The sequence below is a fragment of the Entelurus aequoreus genome, linkage group LG12 (genome assembly GCF_033978785.1).
Source record: "Entelurus aequoreus isolate RoL-2023_Sb linkage group LG12, RoL_Eaeq_v1.1, whole genome shotgun sequence".
Lineage (NCBI taxonomy): Eukaryota > Metazoa > Chordata > Actinopteri > Syngnathiformes > Syngnathidae > Entelurus > Entelurus aequoreus.
This window is the reverse complement of record NC_084742.1, coordinates 55,860,586-55,880,549: the sequence shown is the minus strand read 5'-3', so window position 1 is coordinate 55,880,549 and position 19,964 is coordinate 55,860,586. Positions and strand designations below refer to the sequence as shown.

The following is a 19,964-nucleotide window of genomic DNA, read 5'->3' as shown; positions in this document are numbered from 1 at the left end:
ACCGCTCCCTCTCTTCTCTCGCCCACACACTCACTGACATCACTCACCTCACGGCCACACACATACGCTACTGTCATAACATTTTCTTTCCAATTCATTAATTAGGCAACTAATTTGAAACTGGTGTGGGTGGCTCTATATATACTAGCCCACTGCAGACACATGCAGAAATCAACAAGGAATCGAAAAGTATTAAATCTGTGACAAAAATAATATCCGCTCTGTCTAAACGATACCGTTTGATCAGCTGCTCGTCATCACGTTCGCGCACGTCTCTCTCGCCTCAGTGTCATCCCCTGCTGGCAACTCCTAACCGCTTAAGACACCTCTGAAGGTCTCTTAAATATCGTGGAGAGTAGGAGTGATTCTTAGACTTAAGAACGTTGATAAAAAGCTTTTATTCTTAAGTTTGAGAGTAGGACTAAATTTCGCAAATTCTCAGGACTTAAGTGTAAAATGGCACTCTAAGAAGCTTGATAAGTACGGCCCCTGGTATCTGGCATGTATGGGTTCAAATGTGAAAAGTACCCATCCCTACCACCTAGAGAGGTTATGCACCTGCATGGAGTCTCATCTCACGCTTGATTGCACGGGTGTGTTGTTCCTGCATGAAGCAACAATCTGTGGAACAATACTCCCCACAGAGCGGTGATTGGTGTGAAAATGATCCAATTTCACTCCATTGGCATGCAAATGACTTAGGACAAAGAACATATCTTGGCCTGGTCGATAACGGTTGCCCGAGAAAGACAGATTCAACATGATTTAGATTAGGGGTGTCCACATTTCTGCCCAATAAGGGCCACAAACTAAAAAATTCCAAGCATGCGTCGGCCATTTTGATATTTTGTTATTGTGTAAATAAAGGTTAAAAAGAGAAATTACATGATGACTTATTACATTACACATAACTTTGTGTGTCAGTTTGGTGTTATGGGTGACATTATTAGTTATTCACGATACCAACTATATGAATATAAAAGTACATGTACAGTAGGATTATTATATTTTAACGTGTGCTGTAAAAAAAAAAATTATTGAGATCTTATTGTAAAAAAAAGAATTTTACCGTAAAATTTGCGGTGTTTCTTTACAGTATATTACTGTCAAAGGAATGGAAAAACCATACTCTTATTTTATTTTTCGGTCATGCAGCTGAGCTGCCTGTTTTTTGTATATGTGAATGTCCAAGCATTCACACATTAAAGATTCTACTCCAAAAATCATCTCTTACTATTATTATTATTATTATTATTATTATTATTATTATTATTATTATTATTATTGTATGAATGTCCAAGCATTCACACATATAAGATTGTACTCCACAAATCATCTATTATTATTATTATTATTATTATTATTATTATTATTATTATTATTATTGTGTGAATGTCCAAGCATTCACACATATAAGATTCCACTCCAAAAATCATATATTATTATTATTATTATTATTATTGTGTGAATGTCCAAGCATTCACACATATAAGATTCTACTCCAAAAATCATCATTTATTATTAGTATAATTATTATTATTATCTTTTATTATTGTGTGAATGTCCAAGCATTCACACATATAAGATCCCACTCCAAAAATAATCTATTATTATTATTATTATAATTATTATTATTATTGTGTGACTGTCCAAGCATTCACACATATAAGATTCTACTCCAAAAATCATCATTTATTATTAGTATAATTTTTTTTTTTTTTTTTTTTTTTTTTTTTTTTTTTATTGTGTGAATGTCCAAGCATTCCCACATGTTAAGATTATACTCCAAAAATAATGTATTATTTGTATTATTATCATTGTGTGAATTATTATTATTATTATTATTACATTCACAAAATGATAATAATAATGATAAATTATTTTTGGAGTCGAATCTTATATGTGTGAATTCTTGGACATTAACACAACAACAATAATAATAATACATTATTTTGTTAATAAGTTGTTCATAAGATTATGAATATTGTGTGAAGGATATAATAATAATAATAATATTAATAATAATATATAATATATATAATTATGTAATAATAATATATGATTTTTGGAGTAGAATCTTAAATGTGCGAATGCTTGAACATTCACACAATAATAATAATAAATTATTTTGTTATTATTATTATTGTGTGAATGTTCAAGCATTCACTCATATAAGATTATTATTATTGTGTGAAGGATATAATAATAATAATAATATATAATATATTTAATATGTAATAATAGTGTATGATTTTTGGAGTATAATCTTATATGTGTGAATGCTTGGACATTCACACAGTAATAATAATAATAATAATAGATTATTTTTGTAGTAGAATCATATATATGTGAATGCTTGGACATTCACACAACAATAATATGAACAATAATACATTATTTTGTATTATTATTATTGTGTGAATGTCCAAGCATTCACATATATAAGATTCTACTCCAAAAATCATCTATTATTATTATTGTGTGAATGTCCAAGCATTCCACGCTCCACTCACCCCGGACATTTCAGTTCCACTCACGCGTATTGGTGGTTGGGCGGCGAGCGCACAGAGGGCATTCACACTCAATTCCGACCGGAAATTGCAAATCCTAGTCATTATTAACTGTTTGGAATGTCTTTAAGTTGAAGTTGGAGTGGTAATTGATTTTGGCGACACCTAGTGACCACAACAACTACACGCACTGCTTTGTCACGGACGTTTTAGATGAAACTATAGTTGTGTGAATATGCTGCGGGCCGCACTTTGGACACCCCCGATGTGGACGGTAACAAGCAGCGTGGCATTCAGTGCTTCCACAGCATGGTGGACGTGTGCTTCCACAGCATGGTGCACTTGTGCTTCCACAGCATGGTGCACTTGTGCTTCCACAGCATGGTGCACTTGTGCTTCCACAGCATGGTGCACTTGTGCTTCCACAGCATGGTGCAGTGGTGCTTCCACATCATGGTGGTGTTGTGCTTCCACAGCATGGTGGACTTGTGCTTCCACAGCATGGTGCAGTTGTGCTTCCACAGCATCTCTTGCTCCTCCTCCTTTGGCGTCTTTGCACTCGCTTCCTACGTGCCACACCTGAGCGTGGTCTCTCTGGGTTTCAGGTACCCTCCCTCGTCTCGCCAGGCGTCCCACGAAGACGGAATGGAGTGGCTCAGGTCCCACTCCACAGGGGGCCTTCAGGACACGGGCAGCCCCATGTCCCCGCCCGGGACCTCCTGCACCACCGCTGGGAAATACCACTACTCCAACCTGCGTGAGTCCCAGCACTTTTCCATCAAGTCCTATGAAGCATTGGCACATTCACGGGGGTGTCACACTCCTCTTCTCACTGAGGGCCACTTCAATAATTATAGATACTGTATGTCATAACCTCGTTACACAAGTTGCACAGGAAACTATTTCTGATGACTATATTGTCACCAACACATTGTTGGATAAGTTAAGTAGAATGTAAAATAAAGCATAACATAGTCAAATACTTTAAAATAGAAGTTAAATTAAAGCTGCAAGCAGCGATGGACGGGACCGCTTTACCCATTCAACATATCTTTACCTGCACATTACCTACCTTCCCTGCATCCTGGGGTCACACTGGTGCTTCTTTCTTTCACCCATACAACATATCTTTACCTGCACATTACCTACCTTCTCTGCATAGTAAGGTCACGCTGGTGCTTCCTGCCTTTACCCATTCAACCTATTTTCACCCGCACATTACCTACCTTCTCTGCATAGTGGGGTCACGCTGGTGCTTCCTGCCTTTACCCATTCAACATATCTTCACCTGCACATTACCTGCCTTGTCTGCATTGCCTCGACCACACCTGCGCTTCCTTCTTTCACCCTTTCAACATAGCTTCACCCGCACATTACCTACCTTCTCTGCATAGTGGGGTCACGCTGGTGCTTCCTGCCTTTACCCATTCAACATATCTTCACCCGCACATTACCTACTTGCTCTGCATCCTTGGGTCACGCTAGTGCTTCCTGCCATCACCCAGTCAACATATATTTACCTGCAAATTACCTAGCTTTTTTGCATCCTGGGGTCAAACTGGTGCGTCCTTCTTTCACCCAGTCAACATATATTTACCTGCACATTACCTACCTTCTCTGTAACCTGGAGTCAAACTGGTGCGTCCTTCTTTCACCCAGTCAACATATCTTTACCTGCACATTACCTACCTTCTCTGTATCCTGGAGTCAAACTGGTGCTTCCTTCTTTCACCCAGTTAATATATCTTTACCCGCACAGTGCCTACCTTCTCTGCATTGTGTGTTCACGCTGGTGCTTCCTGCTTTTACGCGGCCATCTTGAGACGGCAGCAGCATCAGCGCAGCGGTTCTTTAAAGGGTCATAAAATCCAAACCGGAGCAGTAATTAAAACTCTTTCATCAACTTTTAATCAGAAGCGTTCAATCTCTCTCCTGCGCTAATTTGAAGCCGACACAACAAACGTGCTAAGAGGAGATAATGTTTGAAAAAAGGTGACTCTTTTTACTCAACTTTTGTTTTGAAGGGGGAATTGCAAACTTCCTGTTTTTGCTGGGAGTTGTCAGTATTTGAAATGTAGGTCTAAGTGAGACCTACATAGAGGTTTTTGTTTCATGTCTCTATGACATTCCTACTGGAAGTTAGAGGCAGTTTTGTCTGTGTTTTCTTCCTAAGGGGCTCTAGAGCGCAACTTTGAGTTTTAGGGTTTGGTTTTTTGATTAGATCGCAATTTTCGCCAGTCCTGATGTGTGTGTCCAATTTGGTGAGTTTTGAAGCATGTTAAGGAGTCAAATTACAGCTCAAAGAAGCGGCGGTATAATAACAAAACCCTACAAATTCAATAGGGTCTTCAGTCCCAAAGGGACTCGGTCCCTAATAAAAGGTAAAAGAAGTGTAAAAGAAGGTAAATAAAAAGTAAAATGGAATATAGAAGGTAAAACAAGGTAAAAGATGATCAATTAAGTTAAAAAGAAGGTAAATTAAAGGTAAAAATTGTACAAGAAGGTAAATAAAAGGTCAAATAAGTTAAGTAGAAGGTAAAACAAGGGATAAAATAGTCAAATATATTAAATAGAGAGTAAGAAAAGAAAAAGAAAAGGTCATATAAATCAAATATAAGGTAAATGAAAGGTGAAATAAGTTGAATGGAAGGTACAAGAAGGTAAACAGATGTGCAAGAGTACAAGAAGGTACATAAAAGTTAAAAAAGGAAAATAGAAGGTAATAGATGGTCAAATAAGTTAAATAGAAAGTAAAATAAGGTCAATAAAAGGTAAAGGAGGAAAATGGAGGGTCAAAGATGGCAAATAAAAGGTAATGTGGATTATGGCAAGTAAAAAAATATTTCAACTATTTTCCCTAAAATATGCAATAAGGCTATAGAGTGTGTTTTATCAGATTACTCCATGAATCCAACAAACTAATCTACTACAATAAATGATAGCTGCAGCCCTCCTACTATGAAAAGCTGCATTGGATCCACATTTAATAAACGCCCATGAAGCTCCCTGACATCCACAATGCTTTTAATACATTTAATAAACGCCCATGAAGCTCCCTGACATCCACTATGCTTTTAATACATTTAATAAACGCCCATGAAGCTCCCTGACATCCACTATGGGTTTAACATTGTGAGAGTCCAAATAGAAATGTTAGTAATTGTGTGCTTGACTTCCTGCAGTCAGCCCCACCAACATCCTCCACTACAACCTCCCGCCTGGCAGCAGCAACATGAGTCGCTCCAACAGCATTCCCGCCCACGACTCCTTTGACCTCTACGGGGAGGGCCACCCCCTGGGGGGCAGCGCCACCTCCCTGGAGGACCGCCCGCGGGCCATCAGTCGCTCCAACTCTTTTAGAGACAGCACGGATGAAGGTGTGTACACACACACACATTAAGTCGGCTTTTCAACACTACAACAGCCAAAGGGTAGCCATTTGGCTTTTCTACCTGCAAGTCCCAAAATGCAGCCAAATGGCTTAGTTAACTTAATTAATTTCTACAGTTTGTTCTGGTGTTTCTACAGAAGACACTTTTTTTTTAAGTTGCAATATTGTGGGGAAAAAAACTTGTCATTGTACAATAATTATTTCTGAATATTTTGAGGAAAAAAAGTTGAATTTTTAACTACAAAAATCATGATAATTTACAGGATTAAAGTAAAATATATTGTAGAAAAAATCCTGCTAATTTACAGGATTAAAGTAAAATATATTGTAGAAAAAATTATGCTAATTTCCAGGATTAAAGTAAAATATATTGTAGAAAAAATTATGCTAATTTACAGGATTAAAGTAAAATATATTGTAGAAAAAATTATGCTAATTTACAGGATTAAAGTAAAATATATTGTAGAAAAAATGATGCTAATTTACAGGATTAAAGTAAAATATATTGTAGAAAAAAAGTTATTATTTTTAGAAAAAAAGTTGCAATATTGTGAGAAAAAAAGTTATTTTACAAGAATTGTGTAGAAATATTTTAAGATAGAACGTTTCTTTTTTTTGTTTGTTTAAAGGTATTCCATTTTACATGATTAAAATCAAATAAAGTGCGGTAAAAAGTCAATTATTTTTAGAAAAAAGTTGCAATAATGTGAAAAAAGTCATTTTACAAGACTTGTGTAGAAATATTTTAAGATAGAACATTTTTGTTTTTTAAGAAAAATGTATGCTATTTTACATGATTAAAGTCAAATATAATGGGAAAAAAGTTATTTTACAAAAATTGTGTAGAAATATTTCAATATAGATTTTTTTTTAAGAAAAAGGTATGCCATTTTACAGGATTAAAGTCAAACATTTTGTGAAAAAAGTCATAATTTTTTTTTTTTAAGTTGCAATATTGTGAGAAACAAGTTATTTTACAAGAATTGTGTACAAATATTTGAAGATAGAACATTTCTTTTTGTATTTCTTTTTTTTTTAAAGGTATTCCATTTTACATGATTAAAATCAAATAAAGTGTGGAAAAAAGTCAATTATTTTTAGAAAAAAGTTGTAATAATGTGAAAAAAGTAATTTTACAAGAATGGTGTAGAAATATTTTAAGATAGAGCATTTCTTTTTTTTTATTTCTTTTTTTTTTAAAGGTATTCCATTTTACATGATTAAAATCAAATAAAGTGTAGAAAAAAGTCAATTATTTTTAGAAAAAAGTTGTAATGTGAAAAAAGTAATTTTACAAGAATTGTGTAGAAATATTTTAAGATAGAACATTTCTGTTTTTTAAGAAAAAGGTATGCCATTTTACAGGATTAAAGTCAAACAATTTGTGAAAAAAGTCATACAAATTATTTGGGAAAAAAGTTACAATATTGTGAGAAAAAAGTTATTTTACAAGAATTGTGTAGAAATATTTGAAGATAGCAAATGTCTTTTTTTTCTTTCTTTTTTTTAAAGGTATTCCATTTTACATGATTAAAATCAAATAAAGTGTGGTAAAAAGTCAATTATTTTTAGAAAAAAGTTGCAATAATGTGAAAAAAGTCATTTTACAAGAATTGTGTAGAAATATTTTAAGATAGAACATTTTTGTTTTTTAAGAAAAATGTATGCTATTTTACATGATTAAAGTCAAATATAATGTGAAAAAAGTTATTTTACAAAAATTGTGTAGAAATATTTCAATATAGATTTTTTTTAAGAAAAAGGTATGCCATTTTACAAGATTAAAGTCAAACATTTTATGAAAAAAGTCATACAAATTTTTTTGGGGAAAAAGTTGCAATATTGTGAGAAAAAATTTATTTTACAAGAATTGTGTAGAAATATTTGAAGATAGAACATTTATTTTTTTATTTTTTTATTTTTTTTAAAGGTATTCCATTTTACATGATTAAAATAAAATAAAGTGTGGAAAAAAGTCAATTATTTTTAGAAAAAAGTTGTAATAATGTGAAAAAAGTAATTTTACAAGAATTGTGTAGAAATATTTTAAGATAGAACATTTCTGTTTTTTAAGAAAAAAGTATGCTATTTTACATGATTAAAGTCAAATATAATGTGAAAAATGTCTTTTTTTTAGAAAAAAGTTGCAATAATGTGGAAAAAGTCATTTTACAAGAATTGTGTAGAAATATTTTAAAATACATTTATGTTTTTTAATAAAGGTGTGCTATTTTACATGATTGAAGTCAAATAAAGTGTGAAAAATGTAAAAAAAAAATTTGAAAAAATGTGCAATAATGTGAAAAAAGTTTTTTTTACAAGAATTGTGTCGAAATATTTTGATATAGAACATTTCTTTTTTAAGAAAAAGGTATTCCATTTTACATAATTAAAGTCAAATATATTGTGAAAAAAGTCATAAATTGTTTTTGAAAAAAAAGTTGCAACATTGTGAGAAAAATGTATTTTACAAGAATTGTGTGAAATATTTTAAGATGGAACATTTCTTTTTTTGAAGAAAAGGGTATGCTATTTCACATGATTAAAGTCAAATATATGGTAAAAAAAAAGTGAAAAATTTGCTATGTTGTGGGAAAAAAGATATTTCACAAAAATTGTGTAGAAATATTTTAAGGTAGAACATTTCGTTTTTTAAGAAAAAGTAATTCCATTTTATATGATTTAATGTATGGTGAAAAAAGTATTTTTTCTTTTTACAAAAAATGTTGCAGTAATGTGGAAAAAAAGTTATTTTACATGAATTGTATATAAATATTTTGATATAGAACATTTCTTTTTTTATATGCTATTTTACATGATTAAAGTCAAATATATTGTGAAAAAAGTCATAAATTCTTTTTGAAAAAAAAGTTGCAATATTGTGAGAAAAATTGATTTTACAAGAATTGTGTGAAATATTTTAAGATAGAACATTTCTTTTTTTGAAGAAAAGGGTATGCTATTTTACATGATTAAAGTCAAATATATGGTAAAAAAAAAAGTAAAAAAATGTGCAATGTTGTGGGAAAAAAGATATTTCACAAAAATTGTGTAGAAATATTTTAAGGTAGAACATTTGGTTTTTTAAGAAAAAGTAATTTCATTTTATATGATTAAATGTATGGTGAAAAAAGTATTTTTTTTTTTACAAAAAATGTTGCAGTAATGTGGAAAAAAAGTTATTTTACATGAATTGTATATAAATATTTTGATATAGAACATTTCTTTTTTATATGCTATTTTATATGCTATTTTACATGATTAAAGTCATGCTATTTTATATCTTATTGTCTATGCTATTTTATATGCTATTTTACATGATTAAAGTCATACTATTTTATATGCTATTTTATATGCTATTTATATGCTATTTTACATGCTTTTTTTAATGTTGCAGTAATGTAAAAATAAGTTATTTTACAATAATTGAATTGTGTAGAAATATATTAAGATTTTTTTTTTTCTTAAAAGGTATGCCATTTTACATGATTAATGTCAAATATATTGTGAAAAAAGTCATAAAAAATTTTGGGAAAAGAGTTATTTTACAAGAATTGTGTAGAAATATTTTAAGATAGAACGTTTCTTTTTAAAAAAAAAAAAAAAAAGGTATACTATTTGAAATGATTAAAGTCAAATATATTGTAAAAAAGTCATATTTTTTGGGGGAAAAAGTTATATAATTATTATATAGTCATAAGAGTCTAATAATATTAAAAAAAACAATATTTTTTAATATTATTCGGAGAAAAAAATATTTTACCAAACAAAATTATGTAATTTTGCAAGATATAAGTCTAATTTATTATAAAAATAAATTTTTTTTTGTTCTTCTTTATTTTTTTTAGAAAAAAGTTAGTAATATTGTGAGAACAAATTGACATTGCACGCGAATTATGCACTGTAGGAATATTTTGAGACAAAAGTTTAAATTTTACGGGGAAATGTACATGGTTATATAAGTATTGTAGAAAATATTGTGGGGAAAAAAGCCTTTTATTTGACAAAAAAGTTGAAAACTGTCGAAATATGTTGAGAAAAATGTTGACATTTTCCAAGAACATTTTATAGGAACAAAAACATTATCAAATAAAAACGGTAAACTAAAAAGTCTATTTACAAAGTAAAGGATTTTAAAAGAGCTCAAATATAGCTACAAATGAGGCATGACGATTCAATGTGTACATACAGCTAGCCTAACTAGCATGTTAGCATGGATAAGCTTGCAGTCATGCACTGACCAAATATGCCTAATCAGCGCTCAAACAAGTCAATAACGTCAACAAAGCGCACCTTTGTGCATCCACGCACAGCATAAAAGGTTTGGTGGTCAAATGAGATAAAGGAGTGGAAGATTTTACATGTAAACAAACTAGTTTGTGTTTTCCCCCGCCATCTTTTTCCATTTAAAAATGCTCCTGGGAGCCACTAGGGCACTGGCTGCATTTGCAAAGGTGGCTAATTGTCGGTCGTTGAGTGGTCAATTTTAAACTAACAGCCTTTCGGCTGCCTTCTGGGAATTGCAGGTGGGTAAGAAAACCCTGTGAGTTCTAGTGTTAAGAATCCATGTGTAGTTTTTCGCTGCCCATTGTTGTTATTAGAGAAGTGACCTCTTTCTTACAGTCCACGGCTCTTCGTTGTCTCTGGTCTCCAGCACTTCGTCACTCTACTCCGCAGTGAGTAGCCCTTCTTCCTAAGCTCCCGCATCGCTATGGAAACAAGAAGTTAGCATGCGGTTAACGACGGCTTCCTCACGCTCACTCGAGCAAGCGTTCGATAGGAAGTATCGATTTTTGTTTTGCGAGGATTGATGGAAACGATCGGTGGTCGTCACAAATCGCGTTTGACTTTCAAGCCTGATGTGATGCTTCTCCGCTGTAACTCAATATTAGACTTCAGGCTGGACATCTTTATTTTAGCACTTTTCCTCACTTTTCTTTCTGTTCCTCTTCACAGACGGAGGAGAAGGCCCACTCCGAGGTGAGTGGGAGAATGTTGTGTTTGAGGTTGTTAGCATGTTGAAGTTGTGTGGTCACAATTCTTTACTTCATTTCACATTTTTTCATATTGGAGAAATAATTCACTCTACATTTCAACACATTCTTACGAAACCAGTGAAGTTGTCACGTTGTGTAAATGGTAAATAAAAACAGAATACAATGATTTGTAAATCATTTTCAACTTATATTCAATTGAATAGACTGCAAAGACAAGATATTTCATGTTCACACTGAGAAACGTAATTTTTTTTTTCTGGGTGTTGTTGATAAATGGCTTTGGCTTTGCATTGTAGAGTTTTAACTTGCACTTACAGATGTAGTGACCAACTGTAGTTACTGACAGTGGTTTTCTGAGGTGTTCCTGAGCCCATGTGGTGATATCCTTTACACACTGATGTCGCTTTTTGATGCAGTACCGCCTGAGGGATCGAAGGTCCGTGATATCATGGCTTACATGCAGTGATTTCTCCAGATTCTCTGAACCTTTTGATGATATTACGGAGCGTAGATGGTGAAATCCCTAAATTCCTTGCAATAGCTGGTTGAGAAATGTTGTTCTTAAACTGTTCGGACAATTTGCTCACGCATTTGTTGACAAAGTGGTGACCCTCGCCCCATCCTTGTTTGTGAATGACTGAGCATTTCATGGAAGCTGCTTTTATACCCAATCATGGCACCCACCTGTTTCCCAATTAGCCTGTTCACCTGTGGGATGTTCCAAATAAGTGTTTGATGAGCATTCCTCCACTTTCTCAGTCTTTTTTGCCACTTGTGCCAGCTTTTTTGAAACATGTTGCAGGCATCAAATTCCCAAATGAGCTAATATTTGCAAAAAATAACAAAGTTTACCAGTGTGAACATGAAATATCTTGTCTTTGCAGTCTATTCAATTGAATATAAGTTGAAAAGGATTTGCAAATCATTGTATTCTGTTTTTATTTACCATTTACACAACGTGACAACTTCACTGTTTTTGGGTTTTATATATTAATTCTACATTTTAACACATTCCTTCATTGAATCTACATTTTAACAATTGTTTACATTAAATCTACATTTCAACACATTCCTACATTAAATCTACATTTCAACACATTCCTTCATTAAATCTACATTTTAACACAGTCCTCCATTACATCTGCATTTAAAGACATTCCTACATTAAATCTACATTTCAACACATTCCTGCACTCATTCTACATTTCTGTAAATGTTTTAATTCATTCTATATTTCAACACATTCCTACATTAAATCTACATTTTAACACATTCCTACATTAAATCTACATTGCAACACATTCCTGCACTCATTCTACATTTCTGTACATTTTTTCATTCATTCTACATTTCAACGCATTCCTACATAAATCTACATTTTAACACATTCCTACATTAAATCTACATTTTAACACATTCCTATATTAAATCTACACGTTTACACATTCCTACATTAAATCTACATTTTAACACATTCCTTCATTAAATCTACATTTCAACACATTCCTACATTAAATCTATTCAACACATTCCTACATTAAATCTACATTGCAACACATTCCTGCACTCATTCTACATTTCTGTAAATTTTTTCATTCATTCTACATTTCAACGCATTCCTACATAAATCTACATTTCAACACATTCCTACATTAAATCTATTCAACACATCCCTACATTAAATCTACATTGCAACACATTCCTGCACTCATTCTACATTTCTGTACATTTTTTCATTCATTCTACATTTCAACGCATTCCTACATAAATCTACATTTTAACACATTCCTACATTAAATCTACATTTTAACACATTCCTATATTAAATCTACACGTTTACACATTCCTACATTAAATCTACATTTTAACACATTCCTTCATTAAATCTACATGTCAACACATTTCTACATTTTAAGACATTCCTACATTAAATCTACAATTCAACACATTCCTGCACTCATTCTACATTTCTGTACATTTTTTCATTCATTCTACATTTCAACGCATTCCTACATAAATCTACATTTTAACACATTCCTACATTAAATCTACATTTTAACACATTCCTATATTAAATCTACACGTTTACACATTCCTACATTAAATCTACATTTTAACACATTCCTTCATTAAATCTACATGTCAACACATTTCTACATTTTAAGACATTCCTACATTAAATCTACAATTCAACACATTCCTGCACTCATTCTACATTTCTGTACATTTTTTCATTCATTCTACATTTCAACGCATTCCTACATAAATCTACATTTTAACACATTCCTACATTAAATCTACATTTTAACACATTCCTATATTAAATCTACACGTTTACACATTCCTACATTAAATCTACATTTTAACACATTCCTTCATTAAATCTACATGTCAACACATTTCTACATTTTAAGACATTCCTACATTAAATCTACAATTCAACACATTCCTGCACTCATTCTACATTTCTGTACATTTTTTCATTCATTCTACATTTCAACGCATTCCTACATAAATCTACATTTCAACCCATTCCTACATTTAATCTACATTCTAACTAATTCCTACATTGGATCTACATTTTAACACATTCCTACATTAAATCTACATTTTAACACATTCCTACTTTAAATCTACATTTTAACACATTCCTACATTTAATCTACATTTTAACACATTCCTTCATTAAATCTACATTTCAATACATTCCTACATTTTAAAACATTCCTACATTAAATCTACAATTCAACACATTCCTGCACTCATTCTACATTTCAAGGCATTCCTACATAAATCTACATTTCCTACACATTCCTACATTAAATCTACATTTCAACACATTCCTACATTTAATCTACATTCTAAGTAATTCCTACATTTAATCTACATTTGGGGCGGCGTGGCGAAGTTGGTAGAGTGGCTGTGCCAGCAATCGGAGTGTTGCTGGTTACTGGGGTTCAATTCCCACCTTCTACCTTCCTAGTCACGTCCGTTGTGTCCTTGGGCAAGACACTTCACCCTTTGCCTCTGATGACTGCTGGTTAGCGCCTTGCATGGCAGCTCCCGCCATCAGTGTGTGAATGTGTGTGTGAATGGGTAAATGTGGAAATACTGTCAAAGCGCTTTGAGTACCTTGAAGGTAGAAAAGCGCTATACAAGTATAAACCATTTATCATTATTTACATTTTAACACATTCCTACTTTAAATCTACATTTTAACACATTCCTTCATTAAATCTACATTTCAAAACATTCCTACATTTTAAGACATTCCTACCTTAAATCTACATTTCAACACATTCCTGCACTCATTCTACATTTCTGTACATTTTTTCATTCATTCTACATTTCAACGCATTCCTACATAAATCTACATTTCAACACATTCCTACATTTAATCTACATTCTAACTAATTCCTACATTTAATCTACATTTTAACACATTTCTACATTAAATCGACATTTTAACACATTCCTGCACTCATTCTACATTGCTGTACATTGTTTCATTCATTCTACATTTCAACACATTCCTACATTAAATCTACATTTCAACACATTCCTACATTAAATCTACATGTTTACACATTCCTACAATAAATTTACATTTTAATACATTCCTTCATTAAATCTACATTTCAACACATTCCTTAATTAAATCTATATTTTAACCCATTCTTATATTAAATCTACATTTTAACACATTCCTACATTTAATCTACATTTTAACACATTCCTTCATTAAATCTACATTTCAACACATTCCTGCACTCATTCTACATTTCTGTACATTTTTTCATTCATTCTACATTTCAACGCATTCCTACATAAAGCTACATTTCAACACATTCCTACATTTAATCTACATTCTAACTAATTCATACATTTAATCTACATTCTAACTAATTCCTACATTTAATCTACATTCTAACACATTCCTACATTAAATCTACATTTAACACATTCCTGCACTCATTCTACATTGCTGTACATTGTTTCATTCATTCTACATTTCAACACATTCCTACATTAAATCTACATTTCAACACATTCCTACAATAAATCTACATTTTAATACATTCCTACATTAGATCTACATTTCAACACATTCTAACATTAAATCTACATTCCAACACATTCCTTAATTAAATTTATATTTTAACACATTCTTACATTAAATCTACATTTTAACACATTCCTACTTTAAATCTACATTTCAACACATTCCTACATTTAATCTACATTCTAACTAATTCCTACATTTAATCTACATTTTAACACATTCCTACATTAAATCTACATTTCAACACATTCTTACATTAAATCTACACTTTAACACATGCCTACATTTAATTTACATTTTAACACATTCCTTCATTAAATCTACATTTCAACACATTCCTACATTAAATCTACATTGCAACACATGCCTGCACTCATTCTACATTTCTGTACCTTTTTTTAATTCATTCTACATTTCAACACATTCCTACATTAAATCTACATTTTAACACATTCCTGCACTCATTCTACATTGCTGTACATTGTTTCATTCATTCTACATTTCAACACATTCCTACATTAAATCTACATTTCAACACATTCCTACAATAAATCTACATTTTAATACATTCCTACATTAGATCTACATTTCAACACATTCTAACATTAAATCTACATTTCAACACATTCCTTAATTAAATTTATATTTTAACACATTCTTACATTAAATCTACATTTTAACATGTTCCTTCATTAAATCTACATTTCAACACATTCCTACATTAAATCTACATTTCAACACATTCTTACATTAAATCTACATTTTAACACATGCCTACATTTAATTTACATTTTAACACATTCCTACATTAAATCTACAGTTTAACACATTCCTTCATTAAATCTACATTTCAACACATTCCTACATTAAATCTACATTGCAACACATGCCTGCACTCATTCTACATTTCTGTACCTTTTTTTTTATTCATTCTACATTTCAACGCATCCCTACCTAAATCTACATTTTAACACATTCCTACCTTAAATCTACATTTTAACACATTCCTATATTAAATCTACACGTTTACACATTCCTACATTAAATCTACATTTTAACACATTCCTTCATTAAATCTACATGTCAACACATTCATACATTTTAAGACATTCCTACATTAAATCTACAATTCAACACATTCCTGCACTCATTCATTCTACATTTCAATGCATTCCTACATAAATCTACATTTCCTACACATTCCTACATTAAATCTACATTTCAACACATTCCTACATTTAATCTACATTCTAACTAATTCCTACATTTAATCTACATTTTAACACATTGCTACATTAAATCGACATTTTAACACATTCCTGCACTCATTCTACATTGCTGTACATGGTTTCATTCATTCTACATGTCAACACATTCCTACATTAAATCTACATTTCAACACATTCCTACATAAAATGTACATTTCAACACATCCCTACATTAAATCTACATGTTTACACATTCCTACAATAAATCTACATTTTAATACATTCCTACATTAAATCTACATTTCAACACATTCTAACATTAAATCTACATTTTAACACGTTCCTTCATTAAATCTACATTTCAACACATTCGTTAATTAAATCTATATTTTAACACATTCTTACATTAAATCTAAATTTTAACACATTCCTACTTTAAATCTACATTTTAACACATTCCTACATTGAATCTACATTTTAACAAATGCCTTCATTAAATCTACATTTTAACACATTCCTACATTAAATCTACATCTTAACAAATGCCTTCATTAAATCTACATTTTAACACATTCCTACATTAAATCTACATTTTAACAAATGCCTTCATTAAATCTACATTTTAACACCTTCCTACATTAAATCTACATTTTAACAAATGCCTTCATTAAATCTACATTTTAACACATTCCTACATTAAATCTACATTTTAGCACATTCCTACATTAAATCTACATTTAAACACATTCCCAAAAATAAATCTACATTTTAACACAATCCTACATTAAATCTACATTTTAACACATTCCTTCATTAAATCTACATTTTAACACATTCCTAGATTAAATCTACATTTTAAGACATTCCTACATTAAATGTACATTTCAACACATTCCTGCACTCATTTTACATTTCTGTACATTTTTTCATTCATTCTACATTTCAACGCATTCCTACATAAATCTACATTTCCACACATTCTCACATTAAATCTACATTTTAACACATTCCTACATTAAATCTACATTTCAACACATTCCTACATTAAATCTAAATGTTAACTAATTCTTACATTAAATCTACATTTAAACACATTTACCACATTAAATCTACATTTTAACACATTCCTACATTAAATCTACATTTCAACACATTCCTACATTAAATCTACATTTCAACACATTCCTTAATTAAATCTACATTTCAACACATTCCTACATTAAATCTACATTTTAACACATTCCTACATTAAATCTACATTTCAACACATTCCTTAATTAAATCTATATTTTAACACATTCTTACATTAAATCTACATTTCAACAAATTCCTACATTTATTCTACATTTTAACACATTCCTACATTAAACCTACATTTTTACACATTCCTACATTGAATCTACATTTTAACAAATGCCTTCATTAAATGTAAATTTTAACACATTCCTATATTAAATCTACATTTTAACAAATGTCTTCATTAAATCTACATTTTAACACATTCCTACATTAAATCTACATTTTAACACATTCCTACATTAAATCTATATTTTAACACATTCCTTAATTAAATCTACATTTTAACACATTCCTACATTAAATCTACATTTCAACACATTCCTTAATTAAATCTATATTTTAACACATTCTTACATTATATCTGCATTTTAACACATTCCTACTTTAAATCTACATTTCAACACATTCCTACATTTATTCTACATTTTAACACATTCCTACATTAAACCTACATTTTTACACATTCCTACATTGAATCTACATTTTAACAAATGCCTTCATTAAATGTAAATTTTAACACATTCCTATATTAAATCTACATTTTAACAAATGTCTTCATTAAATCTACATTTTAACACATTCCTACATTAAATCTACATTTTAACACATTCCTACATTAAATCTATATTTTAACACATTCCTTAATTAAATCTACATTTTAACACATTCCTACATTAAATCTACATTTCAACACATTCCTTAATTAAATCTATATTTTAACACATTCTTACATTATATCTGCATTTTAACACATTCCTACTTTAAATCTACATTTCAACACATTCCTACATTTATTCTACATTTTAACACATTCCTACATTAAACCTACATTTTAACACATTCCTACATTGAATCTACATTTTAACAAATGCCTTCATTAAATGTAAATTTTAACACATTCCTACATTAAATCTACATTTGAACAAATTCCTTCATTAAATCTACATTTTAACACATTCCTACATTAAATCTACATTTTTGACACATTTCTTCATTAAATCTACATTTCAACACATTTCAGTTTCAGTTCTGTTTCACCTTTTCAGCATTCACACACAACTTCCAATACAATTGCCTTCAGTACTTTCACGGCCATTGAACATCTCTCCATGTGGGATTGCAGATATGTTTTCCTCTTCCATAAACAGTATTTTTGTCACAACTTTTCAAAGTAAAATGCATGTTCAGGCTTCCATTCAGCAAAACAGAGATATTTGGGTCACCACAAGCTGTGTTAGCACGTTCAGAGAAAATGTCAAAATCCTAAATGACATTACCATCCACACATGATTCACCTTGTTCTTAATTTGACTGTTGTTAGTTCCTGTCCTTTTCCATAAATGACTTTCTTCAGGTTCCCGATAGGCTGAAATGGCCGCACAGTTCTATAGAAACTACATTTGTATGTGTTTTCTTTCTCCTGTGGAGAGAATATGTGCTTTTAAGGATAAAGTACGTGTAGACACTCAAAGTAGTTGGACTGTTTATGCTTCATCCAAGTAATAAGGATCGATCAAGTAGTTTATTTCTATGTTGCATTGATTTTATTTTCCAGTAACCTTTTTGCTTTCCATCCATCTGGATCATAAATCACACATCCTTGTCATTCTCTCTGAATTATATGTGAATAACTCGTGACAAAACTCACATTTCCTATATTTAATGCAGGTTTTATTTGTTTACCGCTCCGTTTTTCTGTGATTTTCCCACCCCCTCTCCATTTTCTGTGGCTGTTGTGTTTCCTCTACGAGCCAATTAACAGCTAAGCCTTTTCTGAGTCGACCCCCAGGTTTAAGTAGAAATCGGCAGAATCTGTAATTGCGCAGCCCTCACCGGTGATCTCATCCCGGGGGCTTATTTATTCACGCCAAGCCACAAAAGCTGCAAAGATAGGTGCTATTAAACGGTGTAAATAATGTAGATATGTCCAGGAGAGTGTTTGCACAGCAGTAGTTTGCACAGGAGAACTCGCAGGATTTATTCATTAAACTTTAAAAGGGGAACTGCATGTTGCCTCTCATTCCAAATGCTTAAATAAGACAAGCACATGCTGCTATATTGACATACTGAGCTGCTGCATCGCCTCCGAGTTGGTGAAAGTTCATTGTCGATTATAAATCATGCCTCTCACCCGGATAGTAGAAGGTTGTGGACATAAACCCGCAAGTTGGTCAACTTTGACATCCGACTTAGACCCGGCGATGGCCAGAAAAACAGGCAAAACGTAATTGTCCATGTGAAGGGGAAGATACAACCATCCCATCAGTCTTTATCCCAGTGAGAGCAGACATTGTACAGTAAGCGATTGTTTCATTATGTTTGTATATCTTGTTTAGCACTTGACTAAAGCTGCATTAGTTTAGCACAGATCATCTAAAACATGTAGGTCGTCCTCCTTATGTTCAGGCTCAAAAAAGAGAAGTTTCTGGGTCATCGTTTGTCCGAAAGTAGTCTTTGTTGTCTCTCATCAAGTCTGCCATGATTGATTGATTGATT

The 19,964-nt window shown here is 31.5% G+C and overlaps 1 protein-coding gene across 1 annotated transcript in view; it reads left to right on the top strand.

Annotated features, from left to right (window-relative positions):
• LOC133661299 (neuron navigator 3-like) overlaps positions 1–19,964 on the top strand; it is a 132,447-nt gene that overhangs the window by 39,879 nt on the left and 72,604 nt on the right. Inside the window, exons 9-12 of the mRNA XM_062064430.1 lie at positions 3,116–3,267; positions 5,693–5,887; positions 10,525–10,577; positions 10,858–10,881. Of these exons, the coding sequence (XP_061920414.1) occupies positions 3,116–3,267; positions 5,693–5,887; positions 10,525–10,577; positions 10,858–10,881 (424 nt within the window). The remainder of the gene's footprint in view (positions 1–3,115; positions 3,268–5,692; positions 5,888–10,524; positions 10,578–10,857; positions 10,882–19,964) is intronic.